We start from the raw sequence: 26,333 nt of genomic DNA, 5'->3' as shown, positions 1-26,333 counted from the left end.
TGCTTATGCAAATCCTAAAAATAAACAAACAGAAAACAATCAATCAACTGGGTTGCCTCCCAGGTAGCGCTTGTTTAACGTCACGAGCCTGACCCAAAATCCACCAACACCCATCAGTAGGTGTTTCAAACTTACCAACACCCATCAGTAGGTGCAAAATCTTCTCACCAACACCCATCAGTAGGTGTTACAAACTTAGTATCCTTCAGTAGATACTTAACCACCTAGCATCCTTCAGTAGATGCTAAATCCAACAAAATAAATACAAAAATAATGTTCACAAATTAAAAATTACAAAACCAAATCAAAAGTTTTTAAATTCACTGGGTTGCCTCCCAGCAAGCGCTCTTTTAACGTCATTAGCTTGACCCAATAAAGCTCAAGTTCCTTCTTCTTTTTCTTCTTTCTACTGAACTTCTTCAGAAATTTGATCAAACCAGGAACCTGTTGCAGTGTCTCAATCATAGGAACTTTAATCTCCAATTTCTTGAAGATTTCCATAAAGCACTTAAATTTCTTTTCCTTCCTATGATTCTTCTTTAGATGAGGATGTGATTTTTCATATGATTTCTTCTTCTTTCCTCTCATCTTCTTTTTCTTCCTTTTTCTCTCCCTAAATTTTCTCTTTTTCTTTTCTTTTATGTTTTTCTTCCCTTTTCTTTTTCTCCTCAACTTCTTTATTTTCACACAAATTTTCTTTCTCTCTTCTCTCTCAACCACTTCTTTTTCTTTTTCTTCATCTTTATCTTTCTCACTCAACTCTTCTTTCTCTTCTCTCTCTACCCTTTCCTCATCTCCCTTTAATTTTTCCTCATCAAGAATCTTGTCACTTTCAGTGATAATGACTTGCCCTTCCTCCTTAAGGTTAACTTCAGTATTAATATCATCATTCAATCTCTGATTGATGAACGAAGTTGCATCTCCATTCTTTTACATGATTCTTCAATGCTTTTCTGAGTAGAGTCGGAATTTTTCAAAAATCGTTGAAGGGTGTCCTCCAACCTATCCAAACTTCCTGATAGAAAGGGTTGTTGCTGCCATTGTTGTTGTGGTTGGTTCTCAAATTGTCCAACAGCTTGCCAAAATTGGCTTTGATCCATGCTTGAGTGAGGTTCCCACCAGTGGTTGAGATTACTTTGGTGGAATTGAGTGCCCATATGGTTAAATTCTTGACCAAATTGCATTCTGCAGACATTAGGCACAAAACCCTAAAAACAATTGTTAGCACAAAAAGATAGAGAAAAAAAAAAATCAAAGGATATAATTGAAAAGATAAGAAGATAGGAAATAAAAACAGGAAAATAAAAACAGAAAAATAAAATAAAATAAAAACAGAAAATAAAATAAAATAAAATAAAATCTAATCTAATCAAATAAAATAAAATCAAATAAAAACCGAAAAATAAAAAACAAAAAATAAAAACAGAAAACAGAAAAACAGAAAACAGAAAACAGAAAAATAAAATAAAATCAAATAAAATACAAACTGAAAAATATAAACAGAAAAATAAAATAAAATAAAAAAATAAAAAAAATTCGAAATTTTAAAAAAAAATAAAAATAAAAATAAAAAAAATAAGTCAAAGATAATCAATAATCACACAAATTAACCAGTTAAACCATGAATCCCCGGCAACGGCGCCAAAAACTTGATGGACAAATTTGTAAGCACCAAAATATGATGTCACAAACTTGTTTCACAATCGGCAAGTATGACCGAATCGTTTCAAGTAATAAACTTGGTAAGACCAAGTATCGTTCTCCCAAAGGACTCACGGCCTAGTTTAGTTATGTGATTTGTTGATTAGCTAAGACTTAAGAACACAATAATTGAAGTTTAATATGCAAAGACGAAAATTAAATATGTATGCATGAATTGATCAATGACAAAGACAAAAGATAAACACTTTCAAGGAAATATATGAATGAATATGTTGTTGGGGGTCAATTTCATCTCATCCACTCTCATATATTTTAGGAATTCAACATTCAAATCATCATTGTTAATGCCACTCTCTAATGTACCATTCTAGATGGCTTCTGCCTAATCAAATAGTTCATACAATTCCTAGCATTCCTAATGATTAGTTCATGAGTGCAGGAGCTTAAAGGCAACCAATATAATATTGTCAGTATAATATTGGGAGAAATTCCCCGGATCTAGATTTCCCCGTACGTGTCCGTATCAACAAAACCAATAATCATGCATTAGAATGAGTTAAACAATGCAAGCATTGAGCAAAGAGGAAAAACCCTAACTAATGATGAAAGAAAGCATATGTCTTAATTCAAAGATGTACTCAACAAATCCATATATGAGAGCTTCAAGAGATTACTTTGACTCCCCAACAAACATACAAGGTTTAGTTCACCATATTCATGGTGAACCTAGATGAATTACAATGAAAGTATGAAAGAATAAACCCAATAAAGGTGAAGAGGTAGCCTGAGCATCCAAGATCCTCCTCCAAAGGGGTGAAAGAGAGAGTGTTTGCCTCGTTTCTGCCAAAGATGCCTAACTATAGGACGTGCAAGCCCTTATATACTAATCTAGAGTTACAAAAGATTACAAAAGTCCAAGCCCAAAAAGTGCCGCTCAGCGGTATTTACCGCTCAGCGGTGATTGCGCGTCTTCTTTCTTCCCCTCAGCGGCCATTTTGCCCCTCAGCGGTTCCAACGTCACCTCTTGAGTGCCGCTCAGCGGTAGTTTGTCGCTGAGCGGTGCCTTCGACTTCTCCTTTTTGCACTCTTTCTTGTCTTTTCTAATGTCCTCTCTCTTATTCTTCACTTCTTTCACCAAATTCACCTCAAAACCTGCACAAGAACACTTAAATCAAGCATAAACCTGTCCAGCTCTCTTATTTCTGAAAATATAAACAAAAGGCATGATTTCAAGCTAGTTTCTAAGTCTAAAGGTTGCTTTTAGTATCAACTTTAAGCATGAAAATAACAGTTTTTCAACTGTTATCACCTGTAGGGGGCACAACATGTTCCTTTATAGGAGATGGCGGAGGACGATTGCCATAATCCTCATAATGCTGCTGGAATTGGCGCGCAACCATTTCAGCAACTTCATCATACAACTCTGCTCGAACATTCTTTGTGATCTCCTACGTCATCTCTTTTCTTATGTCCTCCTTCATCTTTTCGTATGAATATAGACGCGAGGAACACCCAAAAATCTGTCGTATGCCTATGCCAGTCCCAGCACCATGCACCCGTCCTGGGTGCTCAGGTCGTCCAATAGCTGTGGCAAGAATATCTTGACGACCTTCTTGTGTGAATAAACCTTGGGAGCTCTACTCAACCAAGGAGTCCTGTCACATAACAAAAGTTCAAAATCATTTGAAAGATCTATGTAATATATAACAAAATTAATGTAAAAATATAAGAAATGACATCTTACAATTCTTTCAGATATTTCAATGGCAGACTCGGAAATGTAGGAGCCCGATGGTCTTATACGGGCTAACTTCCACTTGTCGTGCCGAGATGGTGGTGAAGGAGGAGGAGGAGGGTCACCACCCTCAGAAAGTGGAAGTCTACTATCTGACTTCTTCTTCATTATTTTTTCTTCAAGCTTCCTATATCCACCACGAGACAGTAGGTGTGGATTTTTATTCTAAGCACTTATTCCCTGTGCTTTTGACATTTTTTCCTGTAACAAAATGAAACAATTGTCATAGTAGAGAATTATGAATGATGAATTGAATGATTTTACTGCACTTACCTGCCACGCCTCAGATGAACGAAGCTCTACAAACTGACGCCATGTTTCTTTGTCAATTGCTGAATATTTGGAACACGAATTTTCATTACTTTTTGGTCCTAATATATATCTAGACGTCAATTTTGTCTTAAACCCTCGAAATCTTTTTGCAATTGCAAATAAACACTTATTCCTTAAACTCTCGACTTTTGGCATATCAAATGTTATATACAACAAAGAAAGTAATAAGTACGTATCAATATAGATTTGTCAATATAATGAATATAGAATTTGGAGCAATATTGCTTAACTTACCAATAGATCTTGCCAGATGAGATTCCGATCAGCCTCAAAATCATGGTCAAAGGATGGAGTAAGTATAGAGATACGATCACGTGCTAGTACTCCAAGGTAAGACCTAAATTCATCTGCATTTGGGCCAGATGCAACTCTAGTGACCACGTCAATAATGACAGGTGTCCTCTCACCTGCATTTCTTCTAAGTATAAGCTGTCGTAACCTCGTTGCTCCTCTCGTCCATCTAGAAGTGGTGGGGACTTCATCGCCTGACGAATGAGGTGACTCAGCCATATATCTGTCACAATAAATAAGATGAAATATAAATAAAACACTTATAAAATAACATATATTATTTAACAAAAGCCATAAATATTTACACAAACATGAAATTCATACATTATCATATGGATTGGTCATATATATATTCGCTCATTGTGATCTTCTCGTATTGCTTGTATATAATCAATTAGAGGGTCGTCATCCAAATTTATTGTCGTTTTAAATGGATGGTTGTCAGCGATATGAAGATTACTTAGATTCTCTTCTTTATCTTGAATTTGCCTTTTTCCTTGGAGAGCAACATACCAATGGTCAGACGCAGGATCTTTGACATAAAAAACCTGACTTGCTTTATATGCCATGATGAACGGTTCGTATAACCAACCTTTCGAAAATCAACAAGTGTCATACCAGATTCATCTATTTTGACACCACTCTTATTGTCTACCCACTTACATTTGAAGAGTGCAACGGAAAACTTAGTGTAATCAACTTCCCATATCTCTTTAATTCTACCATAATATCTCATGGATCCAACTACATGATTTTGATCTTTGGATGTGGAAAACTATAGCGACTCAGCTTCTAGACTGACGCCACTATTTTGTACTGTGCTTTTATCATCCAAAGTCTTTGTATAGAATGTGCAATTATTAATTTCGTAGCATGTACAACATATACTTTCGTAGCATGTCCGAGGGACTCCTATCAGATTTGCTTTAGTCATATACTCAGAGCAAAACTCAATACTTTCTTTAGAAATATATCTTTCAATCATTGAACCTTCTGGACGATATTGATTTTTGACGTACCCTTTCAAAATCTTCATATAACACTCAATAGGGTAAATCCATCTTAAGTATACTGGTCCACAACACTTTATTTCTCTAACCAAATGAACAAGTAAATGCACCATGATGTCAAAAAAGGATGGAGGGAAAAACATTTCTAGTTGACACAAGATGATGATAATTTCGCTTTGAAGTTCATTTAACTTTCTAGGATCGATGACTTTACTACAAATTGACGAGAAAAATGAGCACAATCGAGTTATGGTCTGCCTAACTTTTTTGGACAAAATTCCACGAATTGCCACTGGTAACAACTGTTGCATTAAGACGTGGCAATCGTGAGACTTTAGTCCAACAAGCTTTAAGTCCTGCATTGACACTAAGCTCTTGATATTTGATGAGTATTCTTGTGGTACCTTGATACTCTTTAAACAAAGACAAAAACTTATCTTCTCTTGTTTGGACATTGTGTAACATACAGGGGGCAAATAAGTACGTTTATCAATCTCTCTTGGTGCCAACTCTTCTCGGATCTTCATGTCAACCAAATCCAAACGTGCATTCACTCCATCTTTTGTTTTTCCCTGGATGTTTAGTAGTGTACCAATCAAGCTATCACAAACATTTTTCTCAACATGCATGACATCTATGCAATGTCTAACATCTAACTTTGACCAATATGGAAGATCAAAGAATATTGATTTCTTCTTCCAAGGGTTCGTTACAGAAGACTTCTTCGACGTTTTCCCAAATATATGATGTACTCTATTAACTTTCTCAGCAACTTCAAGTCCAGTAAGTGGACTGGGTGCATTATCTTTCTCTTGTTCTCCATTGAATGCTTTCTTTAACCTTCGATATGGATGATTAGATTGTAAAATCGCCGATGACGCATATACACTGTCTTCCTTCCGTGTTTTAATTGTTGAGCTGCAGTGTTTTCTTCACATATAGGACATGTTTTACGACCCTTCACACTGTACCCCGACAAATTACTGTAAGCTGGGAAGTCATTAATGGTGCAAAATAACATAGGATGCATCATGAAAGTTTCTGAAGCAAAGGCATCAAATATTTCAACCCCATCAACCCACAACAACTTCAAGTCTTCAACTAGTGGCCTTAGATAAACATCGATGCCATTTCCAGGCTGCTTTGGACCAGATATCAACATTGACAACATCATATATTTTCTTTTCATGCACAATCCAGGAGATAAGTTGTAAATTATCAGTATAACGGGCCAACAACTGTGATTGGTACTTAAATTACCAAATGGATTCATTCCATCAAGAGGTAAGCCAAACCTAAGATTTCTACATTCTTCACCAAATTGGGGGAATTCTAGATCAATAAGTTTCCATTGCTTTGAATCAGCTGGATGACGAAGCAGCCCATCAGTTGTTCTCTCATCTGCATGCCATCTTAGGTTTTTAGCGTCTTTGGGATTCACGAACAAACGCTTAAGTCTGGCAACTAGTGGAAGGTACCAAACTACTTTCAAAGCAGAACCATTCTTTTTTGTGTGACCACCATCTTCACCATTGTTTTTTGACTTGTATCGTGATAACCCACATTTTGGACACTTTATCAAAACTTCATTCTCATTCCTATATAATATGCAATCATTCAGACATGCATGTATCCGTTTATATTCCATACCCATCGGACAAAGAATTTTTTTTGCATCATAATTACGATTGGGTAATGTATTTCCATCTGGCAGCATTTCATTCAACAATGACAACAATTCTGTAAAACTCTTATCACTCCATCCATTGCTCGCCTTTAAATTCATGAGCCTTAACACCGTTGACAACCGTGTGAACTTAGTTGAACCCGCATACAAAGGAGTCTCCGCATGAGTGGACATTGTTTCATACACATGCGCTTGGGCAAAAGCTTCTGCGCCAACATCGCGGATCATGTCCTCTAAGTCGTCTTCTTCTGCTTGATCTTCCATATCCATTGTGGAATCATATACATTTTCAGTTGGAGAGACAGTTGGAAAGTCTGTTAATTCACCGTGCCATATCCATGTTGTATAACTTCGTATGAAACCATCACAGATAAAATGTTCCCTAATATCAGTTGCGTTCAACTTCCTCCCATTCAAACAGTTCACACAGGGACATCTGAACTTGACTTCATCATCACCACTTGTACTCGCATTACGTTGCGCAAACTCTATAAATCCTTCTACCCCTCTCTCGTACTCAGTGCTGATGCGTGGTAAATTAATCCACCCTCTATTAGTACGCATGTTTACTGAAATTTTTTACACAATTTCAATAATCTTGAATGATCACTTTGATCGTGTTTGTATTCAAGGTGTGACCCTATCCCATTCAAGAAGATTCACTTTTTTTAGTTTATTAAACATATCAATTTTAAACAACATATCTTAAATTTCACGAAATTTTGTCAGCATTTCGCATTGGTCTTCAGGTTACACGAAATGAAAGTGATTATAAATCACAATTAAATATGCACCCGAAGATCAATACAAAACACAACGACAAATTTTCATAAAATTTAAGACATGTATATTAAAATTGATATGTTATAATAAACTATGAAAAAGTTATTACTCTTCTTAAACTGTCCAACCGGACAATTCAAGATTCAATTGCTTGTAAATTATTATTACCATCTCCTTTATTTTCATTTGTAAAAAGTACATTTGTTCAAAAAAACTGGAGATAGTAAATAATTTTTGTATTGAATCTCAAACGGGAAACTAAGGCTAAATCACAACAACAATATATATTCAAGCAAACAAATAATTACATATGCAACATGCAATATATTCAAGCAAACAATATATTCAACCAAGAGTAAATAACGTCAATTGGTTTCAAAATCTATCTATCTTGTTATTTTTTTATGTCTTATATTTTGTTAACTATCTTGAGTTACACTCTTTGAATCAATTCCTTGAAAAATACTCAGTCTTTACTTTTTTGACTAACTTCACTTCCATTCTTTGAATTCCTTTCTTCTAAAAGATTTAAATTCAAAAATAAATAAAAACCTAAATACATTTTCAATCACTTAACACCAATTAATCATCCCAAATTCCCAGCCTTCAAAGTTTGTTAAAAAAAACAACTCAGCTTAAATTTTATTAGGTAACAATGCTACAATTCAACGTGTCAATCACTACACTGTACATTTCTAAATATATAATTAAGATTTCACTATTTTTCCCTATCAATTGTTTATGTTCTTTATGTCTTAATCCAACTCCCAAACCCCCAATACATAAACTGCCGAAAAAACTAACAAAGAAAAACTGCCAAAATTCCAAGCAGGCACCAATTTTATTATCAAACACAGCAAATGAAGACTACCCAAACATTACCAAATGAAAACAACCTAAACGTAAAATTTATATATGAGCCTCCACCAATTATTATCAGCAAGAACACAATCAACCAACCTCAATGCAGTGGCGGAGGCAGCACCGACGGAGGCAGCAGTGGCGGAGGCAGTAGCGGCGGCCACCAATGGCGCGACGGCGAACAGAGGAGGTGCGGCCAAAAGTGACAACGAGCAGGGCCTTCCGCGAACACTGACAAGATGGGGGCAGGCGAGACCAAGCAGCACAGCGGTGGCGGCGCGGCGAGCTAAGGAGTGGCAGTGGTGGTGGTGGTGGACGCGAGGAGGAAGAACGCGAATGCAGGAAGAAGACGCGCAAATGAAACCGAGGTTTGGTTTAAAATATGAATTGGGGCTTATACCTGGGTTACTCAAAAAAACCGAAGTAATAGCACCGTGCGTGACTAACGACCTTGGTTCCTTGCTGAACCGATGCCTTAGCTGTGACTAACGCCCTCGGTTCCTTGCTGAACCGATGCCTTAGCTCTGGCATAGCAGGCAAAGTACCTGGCAACGTAGAAGGAGCAGGTGTAGCAGACGTTTAGGCCTCAATTGCGTGGCAGAACCGAGGCAATAGAGCCTTCTCAAAAAGTTGTCAGACAGAACTGTCTTTTCTCCAGGGTGCTGTTCAGAGGTATAGGCTTCGGCTTTTGTTTTAACTGAGGCAGTATGGGCATTCCGCCACGGGCTCTGTTGCAACCGAGGTATACACTCTTATATGCTTCGGTTTTCCCATGACTGAAGCGTATATGGCGCGTTTAAAACCGAAATTTGTACTAGTGCTTATTCATTTTAGCATTTGAGTTTTGTTTAGATTGTAGGAAGTTGTAGTAAGTAGATTTTGTTGTTGTTCTGATACTGTTATTTTCTTCTCTTTCATTACTTTTCAAATTCTTTATTCTTTTAAACAGATGTTAGTTTAGACTAGTTTCAATTCTTTTATTTTAGTTTCTTTCATTTTAAATGTCCCCACCTGTTTAGTACTTAGTAAGTAAATAATTAGTAAATAACTACAAGACCTTAACCATACACTTTAATCTTAATTAGCTGAGTCTTACGATTGATATTTTGGTTGCCCTATGCTACATTAGTGGGGACCAGACTTTGTTCCGCCTTAGGCGACTAAAAGCCAATTTAACACTCTCCCAAAAGCAGTATTGCCTAGACATAGGGATATGAGGGTTGGTTGCCTTTAAGCTTCTATGCGTTTATAACGCAGAATTAATTGCTAGGGAGACAAGACATTGTAAACTAGTAATTAAGGATAAACTTTCTTCGCTGAGATATCGGGTCTAAAGTAAATTAGAAAGTGGCATTAACATTAATGAAGAAGATGAATCCATAAATACATGAGAGTGGATAGGATAAGTGGAACCCCAACAACATAATCATTCCATATTTTACAAACCAATCACCTGAGCATTCTTATTGTCAATTAATCAACACTTGCATTCATGTTTATTTTCTACAATTTAAACCAAAAGATTTTGTTCTCAAGTCATATTTAATCAAGAAATCACATAATTTTTTAGGCCGTGAGTCTCTTGGGAAACGATACTTGGTCTTACCATATTTATTACTTGATACAATTTAGTACACTTGTCGAGGTCCTAACAAGTTATTGGCGTCGTTGTCGGGGATCAAAAATTTTGTTTATCAATTCCATAACAAGATGATAAGCTTCTACAACTTCAAGTAATACTACACGTTGATTCAGACTTCATTCATGATTCTCTTGCTGATGTTGATGGTGAGGGAAAAGAAATAGCTATAAACTTACTCAATCAAACAAAGATAGATAAAGAATATGAGGAATAATATACATTTCAAGTGAGGGTGAGGGTGACATTGATAGTGATTATGATGACACAAATACCTCATCGGTAATTCATACATTAAAATTGATTACATATCTTTTATTAATAATGCTTTACATTAATATGATTGTGATTTCTAATAATTGAAGTTACAAGAGACAAGATAATTGACAAATTTGGTTGTAGAAAGAACGATCATGTTTGAGTCTTTTTTATTTAGATTATTTATTTATTGAAAATCGATTGTTCTAATTTCATTATTCTATCAAATGTTATATATGCAATAAGTTTCACTTGTATATGACACCAAGGGATAGAGGTGGTGGTCCTCTACTACCTAATCATGGTAGTCGAGTTGTTCATGTTAGTGAGAGAGCTTCATCTAATACTAACTCTCTTAGTTCGTCCATTCATCTAACAACCATTGAGTGTACATGTCCTATCCACAAAGAACCCTTGTCTCGTGCTGTCTTTTCAATAGAGCCACTATGAATCAACATTCACCAATATAGGGGTCACTTACACCTGAGTATGAGTCGGCCAATGTCATGGATCAAAGGCCATGGTTTCATGTTGAGAAAGGAGAGTAAGTAAAATTTAATTTATTTTTTATTCTTCAATATGTCATTATTTTGACAATATGTTTACATTGTTTTATACTAACAAATGGTCCTTCTACTATAATCTCACGCATCATCAAGCAACAATTTGATGAACCTAGTCCTACTTGGATGAAAGATCATATTGACCTTTAAGATAAAAGGTTCGAAGAGTTTAAGGTAATTTCCATGATATTTACATTAACATTATAATAGTCAACTATGTTTTTTAATTGATTTTTTATGCAAAAAAGAGTATTTGTGGGATCTAGAACAAGAGTGAGTCATAATATCAATTTTTTTTTATACAAAAGGCTCTCGTATTTTCAAAACTCTAATGAATAAAATTAGGATGGGTCAAGACAAGGGGAACTAGATTGCACCAAATATTCAAGCAACCTTGGTCTTACATTGGAGTTCTACAAAATTCCAAAAGAATAGTGTCATTGCCATGACAAATCGGACTGTTGAGAATGGAGCTTCAGCCTAATGTGGTGGTTCCATATCTATGACAACTCACTTTGAGAAAATTGTAATCTTATTAATTATATCTTTATATTTTCTATATCAATTCAAATTCAACATATTACACTTAGGTATTCAATTTTATCTTGTGTATAAATATATTAAACTAAGGAGCTATAATGATGACTAACTGCTTCTGAAGTTGTAGCGAGAACAAAGAAAATCAAGACTGAAGAATGAATCAATTATAAGACTCGTGACCTTGTAGTGTGTTTAAACTTTATGTCATAATTTAATATTTGTTACATGTTTTGTTCACAACAAACATTTTTCACTTTATTTTTAGGAGAAATATAAGCAATGTCGAAAAGAAGCCTAACAACATCAAATACTTCCCCTTCACAAAAACTTTCCTCAGTATTGTAAAATAAGCCTTCAATGTCTCGCGTTCATCATCGGAAAACGAAAAAGTCAACGTTAAAATTGACCGGTAGCATTTTTGTAAATAAAAGTTCAGTTTACAGGTCGGATATAGACTTGTCTAACGTCAATTTGTTTTAAGACGTTAGATATTGTGAAGGTCGGCGTCCTATTGGGTAAATTTCGCAAAAATGCTTGGCGCGAAAGTGAAAAAGTACTTATGTATGATGTCGAATGTCCTAGAATTAGACGTCAAATGATTATAAGATGTCGAATGCCTAAGAATCAGACATTATATGTTAGTGAATTCAATAAAAATTTGGGTGGGAGGTTGAAAATTCATTCACTTTATCTTAACACGAGACCCCTCTTCTCTACTCAAACTTTTCTCGAATGAAGCTTGGTGACCAGCACATGTAATATTTTTTCATTTTATACAAATGCATGTTGGTTAACTACTTTAGGTATGATTTTCGTTTGTTTTGACCGATTATTTTCGTGTTCTTTTCCTTCATAGGCGCATTCTGCTTTCTCTCACTAGCGGTAACACTTTATGTTAACAAACCCACCTTTTTAAGGTTAGTTTTCATTTTAAAGAACTTGTTTGTTGTTTTTATTTATTGTTCTTGTTTGTTGTTCATACTACACTACACGTTATGCATCCAAGCTTTAAGGCGAAACTAGTAGTATATTCAAAATAATTTCAAATGACTTGAAATTTTGTTCAAAGCACCAAAATATCATGAGAAGCCCCCACAAAAAATTTTAGATCAAAATTCAAAATCTAACTATGTGAAATAATTTTGCAAAGTTTGGAAACAAACAAAAAAAATTGACGAAAAATAGAAAACAACATTTTTTTTTTTAAAATCTAGAAGGAACAACCGGCTATGGGGACTGCCATGTGATTGGAAATTTTCTCATAACCCAAGTCCATATATAATAATAGCAAATTGGACAACCGGAGCAAATGTTATGGTCATTTAAAGATCTATATATGGTTGTTCACTTTCCAAATAATTTTTATACTTCACAAAGACCCAAAGTAAGAGCTCCATGTGTTTTTTCCTAAGCTACGGGTTCTAAGGAGTAGTAAAAAAGTATCAAACCAAAACTGATAACCATTGCTATCAAATCCAAAAATCATAAATTAATACTACTATTGTCATAGCTTTTGTGTTTTTCCTTATAGTTTATAGTTCATGCTATGTAAAATACCAAAAACTAGATTACATTTTTTCTTTTTTTTGCTTTTCAGGTCTCGTTGAGTTGTAAAAATGGATCACAATTAATTAAAAAAAAGAAAAAAGTTTATTAACATTGGACAATGACAATATTAGACGTTAATTGACGTTAATTAACGTCAGACAATGACAATATCCGACATCAAAATTTGCTCTATGTCCGACATTGGATATTATTCTGACATCAATTAACATCAATTAATGTCGAATTTTTAAATCCAACGTCAATTTAACGTCTCCCAATACGATGTTGGTGTTTTCTTAGACGTTAAAGGCCAAAAGACATAGACGTAAAAACTCTTTTTTGCACTAGTGCCTATTACCTCAGTTGATGATAATGACATATACTTTGCTATTGTTGAAGGTGAAAATAAGGGGAGATGTGTATGAACTTAGTGCATTAAGCAAAAGGTTTTCTCATTATTCTACATGTGCTCTCTTTAGTACAGGTCAAGCTTCAATCGTTCATCAAATAAAAGAGATGTGTGAAACTATTTGGAAATTAAATTAATGGTGAACTGAAAATAAAGACAAGGTATTTCAAAAAAAGATGACACATAAAGATGTACAGAACAATAGAATGAATATGCATACCCCAACAAGAAGAGGTTATGAAACTTATTTTACAACACATAAAGGAGTAGAATCTTATGTCAGACCCTTCTCATCCTCGTAGCAATCGAGATGATGTAATAGATCATTCTAGTGATAGTAGTCCACAAAAACATTACTTATGTTTAATTATATGATGACTTTAAAACTTTTGCATGTGTATTTAAGAACTATTTTCATTTTGGTTTTATGTTGAATCATTTAATATAAATTTTTATAGAGAATTGTATATAAGTAGATTGATTTCTCAATTTATTTAGCCACTACTTATTATTTTAATTAAATTAAAAATTGTATCTATTCGTAATTGAATTAGCTACCAGAAACTATTTTTATTAAATTAAAATTTGTTTCTATTAGCAATAGAAATTTTGATGGTTGTTTCACGACCGATTTTGAAATTGACGTCACTAGTACAAAATCAAGATTCTAACGCGGGTAATGTGCTTCGGTTTTCAGAAAACCGAAGCATAAAACAATGCGGTGGTAGTTTTGTGATTATAATGATTTTATAGGCCTCGGTTCTCCTTGAACCGAATCAAAAAAGTATTTATAGGCCTCGGTTCTCTTTGAACTGAGTCAAAAAAGCGTTTATTACCTCGATGACTATAAGACCGAAGCATAAAAGCCTGTCAACATTACGCGGGTCCCTACACGCATTAAATTAGACCTCGGTTAACCAAATAACCGGGTTAGTATGCTTGATATTTTCTGCCCACTTTTCTGCCCACTCTGGTCTTTCTTTTTTCTCTCTCTCCTTCCACAGTGCATTCACTCCACTCTTTCCTCTTCTCCGTCTTCTTTTTTCACCATTCTCACCCTTACACATTCGTCACCGTTTCGAACAACACTCTTCAAGGTCTCCAACATCCTCGCCGCCGACCTCCACCGCATCTCCGGCCTCCGTAATTTGCCTCAATCTCCGCTCACCTCCGACACCGCCATGGGCTTCGGGAAGTGCTTTGTGAACCCCTGCATCAGATCCGCGCTGCAGCGCCTCCTCGGTGCCTCCAACGACTATGTCGCTGCCTCTAACGACTGTACCGGTGCATCTCGCTGCTGCTCTCCGTCGTCCTCTGTCGCTGCCTCCAACGCATCTCGCTGCTGCTCTCCGTCGTCCTCTGCCGCTGCCTCCAACGCATCTCGCTGCTGCTCTCCGTCGTCCTCTGCCGCTGCCTCCAACGACGTTTCTGCGTTTCTGCTCCCTTCGCCGCCTCCTCCCTCCGCCGCTCCTCCCTCCGCCGCTCCTCCCTCGTGGCGCATCATCTCCTCGATCGAGCAGAAGGAAGAGAGCCGCGACAACGAGGATCCAAGATCGAGTCCGAGCAATGGTCCAAGCGTTTCTGCGATTCTGCGTTTGTGGTGAGTTTTTTACTTTTATCTTTCTTTGCTGATAATTGTTTCTGTGTTTCTGCGTTTCTATCTTTCTTTGCTGATATTTGTTTCTTTGATTTTGATCTTTGGACCTTTACAGGATTTGTGTGATGTGTTGTGTGTTTGCTTGGTTTGGATTGGATCTGGTTGTTTGTGGGTGGTGTTCATTTTGTGGACCACGATGATTGTAACAGGAGCTTTCATATCATGGAAGAGTTGAAGATGACAGGAAATGTTACGAACAGTGTTCATGATGAAGGGGAAGGTAATGAGATGAATGTGAACCTTGATTCCCCTTCTAAGGAAACCGCGATTAAGTCCCCAGGGGCTCCTCGAGTCTGGGAAAAGGCGAAGGCAATACTGCTAATTTTGGTGTTGATGGGGTGGTTGAACCCTCCAGGATAGATGGCTTGACCACTGATAAGAAATTGAATGTATGAACCTCGTTTAAAAAAGAAAGGACTCTATTGCCTCGGTTCAAGCTACAACCGAGGCATAAAATTCTACGAAAAAATTCAAAACTTCTACTGTTTCGGTTAAGGTTGAACCGAGGTCAAATCCTCTTTTTTTATGTCTCGCCTGGATATACCTCGGTTCGAAAACCGAGGCCTACAGCGGAAACTAACCGATGTTGTTTTGCCTTTCTGTACTAGTGCGTCAAAGTGTTTTGTGATTAGCATTTTCACTTCCATTTATTGTTGGTGGCTAATTCAGTCGTTAAGATTTGCGACTGATTTTAGCTTTTTAACTACTGATTTTTTGTTAGAACTAAAATATTTCTTTTAATCAAGCTCCCTTTTTTATTACACTTGTAGATTTTTTGCATGCCGTATCCTCTCACATTGAGTTTGAATATTCACATACAAAAATATATTTGTTGCATGCAACGCAGTTTGATGAATTAAGTGCTTCTTTCTGAAATGTGGTACACTGGTAGATAGGAGGAGTGCAAAGGAGTGTGGATGAGTAGATTCTGAAGTAATTTCTGACAGTTTATAAAATGCAAGAAGTGATTGAAAGAGAGAGAGAGAGAGAGGAAGACATAAATGAAGGGAAGAGAAGGTGGGTTGGGGACATTTAACAGAGGAAGGTTTCCTGGTGGAGGAGAGGAGGGTGAGTGAGGAAGAAAGAAAGCATGGTTGTTTGAAGTTGGTCACTGTTGAAGTGTGCATTAAAGTGAATTCAAAGTGGTTTAATGAAGGCAGGTGAACTCGTTTGGGTTTCAACATTGAACTCTGTCCCTTTCTCTACGCCTTTAATGCTCCGGTAGGTAACACCTTATTTCCTTTCCCATTTTCAGATGCCTCTTTCTTCTATCTAATAAAGAGAAAGTAAAACACCAAATACAAATCTGAAAATAAAGTAGAAACTAAATTTCAGATTCCTTTTTATTTTTACCCAGGGACCATAAATGTCTTACACAAAACAATCATGATCCAACAGTGCATGCAAGATTTCTTGACTGCAAAACTCTTTTGTCAAATATTTTAAACAATTGCATTCTTAAGATTCAAATTCGATTCAAATGGAACAATATGTAAAAGGATTGTGTCATAATAATTCAAAGCTAGAATAAAAAATATTGATGTTTTTATTATATTATTTTTAAAAGATCTATTTATTATTTTTTTGTACAAATCTTTTTCTTAAATAAGAAAGAAAAAAAGGGATGCTAATTAGTTAAGGTGAAATATCTGCACTTGTAGGACCTATCTTTTATATATATATATATATATATATATATATATATATATATATATATATATATATATATATATATATATATATATATTTTGTGTCAATAAATTGTAGGATCTTTGATGATATTTTTAGTATATCTCATTTTACACTCAAACAAATATAGGGGTAGAGTTTGTTTACTTATCTATAATATAATTTTAAAATTTTTATTTTTCTTTTCGTAGTTGAACTAATTTATTACTTTGCAAATTATTTTACTTTTTTAATATCTTTTATATGTAAAAAAATTATAATTAGATCATTCCACCCCTATATTAATTTTAGTTAAATATTTGGGTTATAGTTATTTCTGTTGGATAATGTTTCAGAAGTTGATTGTGCTATTGAGCGAACGGATTGTGTTAATTCTTGGATTGTTTGTTGTGTTTTTCTCTATCGTTCATTAGGTCTCCAAAGTCTCTTATTTGTCCAGAATCGTTGAGATGATATCTGGTGAAGGTACTCCGATGCTAAAATTAGTAGATGACCGACCGATATAGTATTAATAAAGTGATATGTTGCATGTCTAATGTCTGTGTCTGAAAGACATACCTTAGAGCTTTATAGTGGTTGTTGTGGACTTTTCCCTTTTTGGTAACCTAATCACGATCTAATCAGGTTAATTTATCATTACTATTTTTAATCTAACCATTCTATAACCTGTCAATCATGTCGTTCACTCAATGTGGTCAGACATGGGTGATATGTCTAAGAGGTTGGTCCAAAATGGTTAGCCAAAAGAGCTTTCTCTAGAGTGTTTGACCAAGAGGGGTCGGCCAAAGGAACTTGGTTCAAATGAGCTCAGTCTGGTCGATCTAAAGTAGTTAGTTAAAAGTAGCCGGTCTAGAGGAGTTAAACCTGAACTGGTAAGTCAAATGAGCTCGGTCCATAATAATCGACCAAGAGTGATAAACCTAGAGGAGCTCGACCTAAAATTGTCGATCAAAGTAACTCAGTCCAAAGAGTCATCAGACTTGGAGTTAAATTGTTTGGTTGATGGTTGGACGTTTGAGATTAACCAAATAGATATACAATACAGATAAAATATTCTTAATTAATATATGCTAAAATAGAGGAAGTTGTTTCAAAATTTGTAAGAGTTTAAATTAAGGATAAAGCTACAAGTTTAATATTTATTAATTTGGTTTCTAATTTATTTGAGTGATTTTTCCTATGAATACTAATTAAGCTATACCACAACACTATGGTGAATACTCGTACTTTTAACATTGAATAAGAGTATTTTATTAAACTTTGGAAGAAACTAATCCAAAGCTTCATGGGCTTAACTATAAAGTTCTAAAATAAATAAACTTATTTAAATATGTCTAAATAATTCAAGAAGTAACATGGTAACTTATGTTTTCATTTTTATTTAAAAATTTTCAGAGAAGTGGTAAATTAAATACCATAAACCAATTGTATTTTCTAATTGTAATTAAATTTAAAAAATACTTGTTCATTTAATAAACAACTGCTTAATTTTTTGACTTGTCTATTTTTCTATTGCTGTTTTCTAAGCTATTCTCAATTCTGATATCTCACTCGTGCTACGTTAATTCGCTGGTTATTAATTATGCGCTTCCACTGTTTGATCGGTTATGTTGACTATGCGGCTTTTTGTTTCTAAGATTACTCGCCATTATTAAAGAAACCAAGAAAAAGGCGAAGAACTATGACAAATTAAAATTAGGTTTCGACTCGCAGTCCAAATGTTATCTTTATACTTTTAATTATTATTTGATATTTTTTTCAAATTAAATAATATTATAAATTTTTCTGATTTGAATAAAATATTAGATTAAATATGTTTTTATTCATTAAACTTTACCACAAAATTAGAATTTATTCATATTCAAAAGTTTGATAAATTTTGATTCTTAAACTTAAAAATTGGATATAGTCTTCTTAACTCAACCTTAAATGTTTTTATTTATTTTAATATAAAATAATTGAATTAAAAGAATTATATCCATTTAGTTTTAAAATTTAAGATCAAAATATATTAAAGTTTCTGATGAAGAGAAAATTCAATTTTGCATCAAAATTCAATTACTAAAAACATATTTAATATTATCCTATTTCTTTATTATAGTCATTTATGACTTTTTTTTGCTAAAATTAAAACAAATCTTTAGTTTTTAGTTTGAAGATACTATAAAATATCTAATTTTAGTGTAGTGAGTCGATATATTTTTCTTTCTATTATAACTAGTTTTTATTTATAATGAAATTAGGAATATAAGCTGAAAAAGAAATTTGTTGAGAATTATGCATTTGACTAGAGATAAGACTAATTTACAATATATAAATGAGTGCAAACTTCACTTTTCAAATCAATTTTATAAGGTTGAGTTAGATTTATAGTTTATTTCATAATATTTCAGAATCATGGGTTAGAGTTTATCTTAACAAAGTTTGATATATGTTGGGTGTTGTAAAATAATATTTTATTACAAAAAAAACGTTGGATTTGAACGTTGGACAACGTTCAAAAGTGAAAACGTTCAATTTTTTTATTTATTATTCATTATTGTTGTCAAAAAATTCTTTGGTGTAACATTTAGTTTATTTACTTATTTATTATTCATTATTGTTGCAAACTGTCTTTGACCAAGTTTCTCACCTAGAGGGACTTCCTCTTGCTCTATAAATAGAGCATTTCCTACATTCCAAAACACATAAGAAAAAAGCTTTCTCTTTCCGTCTCAAAAGGCAAATTTATTCCGCAAGTTATCTTCTTAGTTTTTTCTTTCTTTCTTCTTTTATCCTCCTTTTATATTGGGTTTATTCTTTTACTTTCTTTAGAGTTCCTTGCTAGTTCTGTGATCCGCAAAAATATCTAGAAAGTTCTTGTTGTATCTTGGGGAACTTGCGCAATACCTCGTGATTGCACCAACCTTATTCCTTGCTAGTTTTGTGATTAAGGACTCTTCATAGTGAATGTTTATGAAATTATTAATTAATCAAGTTCTTCTACTTATATTGTTGACTTGTATGATATATGACATGCTAGATTAGGGCATGTGAATTCCCTATATGTTTTGAAATTACAACAATTAGGATTAATTAATATGCATGATAAACAAAGTAGTAAATGTGATATATGTGTAGAATCTAAAATGACAAAGAAAACATGTTATCCTATAGAACATTAAATTGAATTGTTAGGGTTAATTTATATACTAATCTAGCTGATTTGAAACAAACCATGTCTAGTAGAGGTAAAAATTATTTTGTGACCTTTATAGATGATTATTCTAGATACGCTAAAATGTACTTAATCAAACATAACAATGAAGCATGTGGTGTGTGTTTAACTTATAAAGCAGAAGTAAAAAATCAATTAAATAAGAAAATTAAGAGAATTAGATCAGATAGAGGTGGTGAATATGTATTATTTAATGAATTTTGTGTTCAAGAAGGTATTATCCATGAAGTGACCCCACCATATTCACCTAAGTCTAATGGAGTAGGCGAGAGAAAAAATAGAACTCTTAAGAAAATGATGAATGTTATGCTTATTAGTTCTAGTGCACCTAATAAGCTTATGTTTTTTACAAAATAGCATACCTCATAAGAAAACTGGTAAAACTCTCTATGAGTTATGGAGAGGTTATCAACCTAACCTTAAATATCTAAGAATGTGGGTGTGCCTAACTAAGGTGATGTTACCTAATCCTAAGAAAAGGAAAATAGGTTTTAAAACCTCTGATTGCATGTTCTTAGGCTATGCAAAGCATAGTGCTAACTATAGGTTTCAGGTTCTTAAAAGTGATGTGATTGATTATGACACTATAATGGAGACAAAAAATGTTGAGTTTTTTGAACATTTTTTTCCTTTAAAGGTTAGTGAGACATTTGATCCTATTGATAATAATAGTGATACCTTGAATGATGATTTAAGAAAAAGTAAAAGACAAAGGAAATAAACTTCCTTTAGAGATGACTTTTATACTTATCTCGTTAATAATGATTCAACTAGCTTTGTAGAGACTACTAGTGCTTTTGATGCGAAATAGTGGGATAAGGCCATTGAGACTGAATTTGAATTAATTAAGAAAAATATACTTGGACTTTAGCATATTTTCCTAAAGGAGCAAAACCCATTAGTTGTAAGTAGATCTTTAAGAAAAAATACCACCCTGATGGATCTATAGAGAATTAGTAGCAAGATTAGTAGCAAAAAGGATTTACTCAAAAATCCAACATATATTGCTTTGATACCTTTGCCCCTTTGACTAGGATTTCCTCCATTCGAGTATTGTTAGCTCTAACAGCTATCCATAAATTAGTGATATACCAGATGAATGTTAAAACAACCTTTTTGAATGGTGATTTGGAGGAAGAAATTTATATGACTCAACCTGAAGGGTGTGTTGTACCTGATCAAGAGAATAAAGTATGCAAACTTTTAAAATATTTTTTATGGGTTGAAACAAGCACCAAAACAATGGCATAAAAAACTTAATAATGTATTGTTATGTGATAGGTTTTCGCCTAGTGATGTTGATAAATGTGTGTACTCTAAATCTGAAAATTGTGATTGTATCATTATATATTTGTATGTGGATGCCATGTTAATTTTTGGTACATGCAATTAGATTGTCACTAGAACTAAATTGTTTCTAGGATCAAATTTTGAAATGAAAGACATGGGTGAAGCCAATGTGATTTTAGGTATTTGAATCATAAGGAAGGGATATAGTATATTACTATCCCAAGAATAATACATTGAAAAACTTCATAAGAAGTTTGAGTTTTATGACTTTAAACCAGTGAGTACCCCTTATGATGTTAATTCTAAATTAATGAAAAATAAAGGAGAATTTATTTCTCAGCCTAGTATGCCTAGATAATTGGGAGCTTACTACACTTAATGAGCTTTTTTAGAATTGATATTGCTTTTGCACTAGGTAGACTGAGTAGGTACACTCAATGTCCAAATCAGGAACATTGGGATGCACTTGCAAGACTTATGAGACACTTAAGAGGTTCAATGGATTATGCCATTGAATATAGTGAATTTCCCACTATACTAGAAGGGTACAATGATGCTAACTAAATCTCTTATTCAGATGAGACAAAATCTATTAGTGGTTATGTATTCACACTTAAGGTGGTGCAATTACATGGAGACTATAAGCTATCGTAACCTCGTCGATCCTCTCGTCTGCCTAGAAGTGGTGGGGACTTCATCGCCTGACGAATGAGGTGACTCAGCCATATATCTTTCACAATAAATAAGATGAAAGATTAATAAAACACTTATAAAATAACATATATTATTTAACAAAAGCCATAAATATTTACACAAACATGAATTTCATACATAATCATATGGATTGGTCATATATATATTCCCTCATTATGATCTTCTCGTATTGCTTGTATATCATCAATTAGAGGGTCGTCATCCAAATTTATTGTCGTTTTAAATGGATGGTTGTCAGCAATATGAAGATTACTTAGATTCTCTTCTTTATCTTGAATTTGCCTTTTTCCTTGGAGAGCAACATACCAATGGTCAGACGCAAGATCTTTGACATAAAAAACCTGACTTGCTTGATATGCCATGATGAACGGTTCGTCTCCATAACCAACCTTTCGAAAATCAACAAGTGTCATACTAGATTCATCTATTTTGACACCACTCTTATTGTCGACACACTTACATTTGAAGAGTGCAACGGAAAACTTAGTGTAATCAACCTCCCATATCTCTTCAATTCTACCATAATATCTCACGGATCCAATTACAGGATTTTGATCTTTGGATGTGGAAAATTGTAGTGACTCAACTTCTAGACTGATGCCACTATTTTGTACTGTGCTTTTATTATCCAAAGTCTTTGTATAGAATGTGCAATTATTAATTTCGTAGCCTGTACAACATACAACATCAAACTTCAAACCATTTGCTAGCCACAACAAAGTCTCAAAGGACCGTGATTCTTTCGAAACTTCATATTTGAACCAGGACAAGAATGTTCTGTTATGCTCCATAACCTGTCATTTATCTGATTGTCGTGGATAGTTGTCCTTTACAACGGCTTTGTGTGCTTCTAAAAATGGGATCACTTCATCTGTCTTGTTTAATATGTACATATGTGCTTTCATCAATTCTTCACGACTTTTCGTCACCACATTCACATTTCGGATGCTTTTACTTGTACAATATCTATTCAACCATGATGTCCGAGGGACTCCTATCGGATTTGCTTTAGTCATATAATCAGAGCAAAACTCAATACTTTCTTCAACAATATATCTTTCAACCATTGAACCTTCTGGACAATATTGATTTTTGACATACACTTTCAAAATCTTCATATAACGCTCATAGGGTACATCCATCTTAAGTGTACTGGTCCACACAACTTTATTTCTCTGACCAAATGAACAAGTAAATGCACCATGATGTCAGAAAAGGGTGGAGGGAAAAACATTTCTAGTTGACACAAGATGATGATAATTTCGCTTTGAAGTTCATCTAACTTTGTAGGATCGATGACTTTACTACAAATTGACGAGAAAAATGAGCACAATCGAGTTATGGTCTGCCTAACTTTTTTGGACAAAATTCCACGAATTGCCACCGGTAACAACTGTTGCATTAAGACGTGGCAATCGTGAGACTTCAGTCCAACAAGCTTTAAGTCCTGCATTGACACTAAGCTCTTGATATTTGAAGAGTATCCTTGTGTTACCTTGATACTCTTTAAACAAAGACAAAATCTTATCTTCTCTTGTCTGGACATTGTGTAACATGCAGGGGGCAAATAAGTACGTTTACCAATCTCTCTTGGTGCCAACTCTTCTCGGATCTTCATGTCAACCAAATCCAAACGCGCATTCACTCCATCTTTGGTTTTTCCCTAGATGTTTAGTAGTGTACCAATCAAGCTATCACAAATATTTTTCTCTACATGCATGACATTTATGCAATGTCTAACATCTAACTTTGACCAATATGGAAGATCAAAGAATATTGATTTCTTCTTCCAAGGGGTCGTTAGAGAACACTTCTTCGAGGTTTTCCCAAATACATGATGTACTTTATTAACTTTTTCAAGAACTTCAAGTCCAGTAAGTGGAATGGGTGCATTTTCTTTCTCTTATTCTCCATTAAATGCTTTCTTTAACCTTCGATATGGATGATTAGATTGTAAAAATCGCCGATGATGCATATACACTATCTTCCTTCCGTGTTTTAATTGATGAGCTGTAGTGTTTTCTTCACATATAGGACATGCTTTATGACCCTTCACATTGTACCCCGACAAATTACCGTAAGCTGGGAAGTCATTAATGGTGCAAAATAACATGGCATGCATCATGAAAGTTTCTGAAGCAAAGGCATCAAATATTTCAACCCCATCGACCCACAACAACTTCAAGTCTTCAATTAGTGGCAAGAGATAAACATCGATGTCATTTCCAGGCTGCTTTGGACCAGATATTAACATTGACAAGATCACGTACTTTCTTTTCATGCATAATCCAGGAGATAAGTTTTAAATTATCAGTATAACGGGCCAACAACTGTGATTGATACTTAAATTACCAAATGGGTTCATTCCATCAGTAGCTAAGCCAAACCTAAGATTTCTACATTCTTCACCAAATTGGGGGAATTCTTGATCAATATTTTTCCATTGCTTTGAATCAGCTGGAAGACGAAGCAATCCATCAGTTGTTCTCTCATCTACATGCCATTTTAGGTTTTTAGCGTCTTTGGGATTCGTGAACAAACGCTTAAGTCTGGCCACGAGTGAAAGGTACCAAACTACTTTCAAAGCAGAACCATTCTTTTTTATGTGACTATTATCTTCACCGTTGTTTTTTGACTTGTATCGTGATAGCCCACATTTTGGACACTTTATCAAAACTTCATTCTCATTCCTATATAATATGCAATCATTCGGACATGCATGTATCTGTTTATACTCCATACCCATCGGACAAAGAATTTTTTTTGCATCATAATTACGAGTGGGTAAAGTATTTCCATCTGGCAGCATTTCATTCAACAATGACAACAATTTTGTAAAACTCTTATTAGTCCATCCATTGGTTGCCTTTAAATTCAAGAGCCTTAACACAGCTGATAACCGTGTGAACTTAGTTGAACCGGCATACAAAGGAGTCTTCGCATCAGTGGACATCGTTTCATACACATGCGCTTTGGCAAAAGCTTCTACGCCAACATCGCGGATTATGTCCTCTAAGTTGTCTTCTTCTGCTCCATCTTCCATATCCATTGTGGAATCATATACATTTTCAGTTTGAGAGACAATTGGAAAGTCTGTTAATTCGTCGTGCCATATCCATGTTGTATAACTTCGTATGAAACCATCATAGATAAGATCTTCCTTAATATCAGTTGTGTTCAACTTCCTCCCATTCAAACAGTTCACACAGGGACATCTGAACTTGACTTCATCATCACCACTTGTACTCGCGTTATGTTGCACAAACTCTATAAATTCTTCTACCCCTCTCTCGTACTCAGTGCTCATGCGTGGTAAATTAATCCACCCTCGATCCATACACATGTTTACTGAAATTTTTTACACAATTTCAATAATCTTGAATGATCACCTTGATCGTGTTTGTATTCAAGGTGTGACCCTATCCCATTCAAGAAGATTCACTTTTTTTAGTTTATTAAACATATCAATTTTAAACAACATATCTTAAATTTCACGAAATTTTGCCACCATTTTGCATTGGTCTTCAGGTTACACGAAATGAAAGTGATTATAAATCACAATCAAATATGCACCCGAAGATCAATACAAAACACAATTTTCATGACATTTAAGACATGTATATTAAAATTGATATGTTATAATAACTTATGAAAAAGTTATTACTCTTCTTAAATTGTCCAACTGGACAATTCAAGATTCAATACTCGTAAATTATTATTACCATCTCCTCGATTCATTTGTAAAAAGTACGTTTGTTCAAAAAATCTGGAGATAGTAAATAATTTTTATATTGAATCTCAAACGGGAAACTAAGGCTAATTGTCAACAACATCAATATATTCAAGCAAATTAATAATTACATATGCAACATGTAATATATTCTACCAAACAATATATTTAAGCAAACAACTCCACTACCTTTCAAATTCTAGCACATAGTTCCACTCATACTTAGTTCTAGAAGACGATTATAATTTCATAAATTATTATTATTATTACATAAATTAAGTATATATTCAATTTTATATGAAAATGACAATATCAAATCGGTAATATAATAAAATGATTTAGATCAAAAAAAGAGTTAAAGTTATATATCAATTAAATAGGTTATGCTAGTTTTGAAAGTATCATATCACTTTCATATTTTACTCTTAAATATTATTAATTTGTATTAATTAAATATAATGAATTAAATTTGTTCATCTTATTTGATATAAGGCTAGCTTTTCCTTTTAATTAGCCATTAATTTATATTCAAAGCTTTAATTAGTCATTATTCATTTATTTAAAGTAATAACCACAGTATATCCGAGTTGTTTTTGGTGGGTTCTGAAAGTATGTTGGTTCTAAAAGTGTATTGAAGCTCATTCTGCCAACTCCAAA

The 26,333-nt window shown here is 34.1% G+C and overlaps 1 protein-coding gene and 2 pseudogenes across 1 annotated transcript; 2 read left to right on the top strand and 1 right to left on the bottom strand.

The window, feature by feature from the left end:
* The first annotated feature begins 10,577 nt into the window (after positions 1-10,577).
* Positions 10,578-11,822, top strand: LOC148205198 (uncharacterized; annotated as a pseudogene).
* Positions 11,823-14,314: 2,492 nt separating this feature from the next.
* LOC148205197 (uncharacterized) lies at positions 14,315-15,781 on the top strand. The gene is made up of 2 exons (XM_088103634.1): positions 14,315-14,979; positions 15,092-15,781. Exons 1-2 carry the CDS (start codon positions 14,315-14,317, stop codon positions 15,174-15,176), a joined length of 750 nt encoding a protein of 249 aa, XP_087959760.1. The 3' UTR covers positions 15,177-15,781.
* Positions 15,240-25,283, bottom strand: LOC148205196 (uncharacterized; annotated as a pseudogene).
* Between the last annotated feature and the right edge of the window lie 1,050 nt (positions 25,284-26,333).

The sequence above is a fragment of the Vigna umbellata genome, chromosome 1, assembly GCF_029865625.1.
Source record: "Vigna umbellata cultivar VRB3 chromosome 1, Vumbellata_1.0, whole genome shotgun sequence".
Taxonomy (NCBI): domain Eukaryota; kingdom Viridiplantae; phylum Streptophyta; class Magnoliopsida; order Fabales; family Fabaceae; genus Vigna; species Vigna umbellata.
This window is presented reverse-complemented; position numbering and strand designations above follow the sequence as displayed.

Excerpts from the sequence above, each read along its gene's own strand:
- LOC148205197 (XM_088103634.1), top strand. The coding sequence starts at position 14,315 with ATGCTTGATATTTTCTGCCCACTTTTCTGCCCACTCTGGTCTTTCTTT. Across the intron at positions 14,980-15,091 it reads TCTGCGATTCTGCGTTTGTG|GATTTGTGTGATGTGTTGTG; the intron begins GTGAGTTTTTTA and ends GGACCTTTACAG.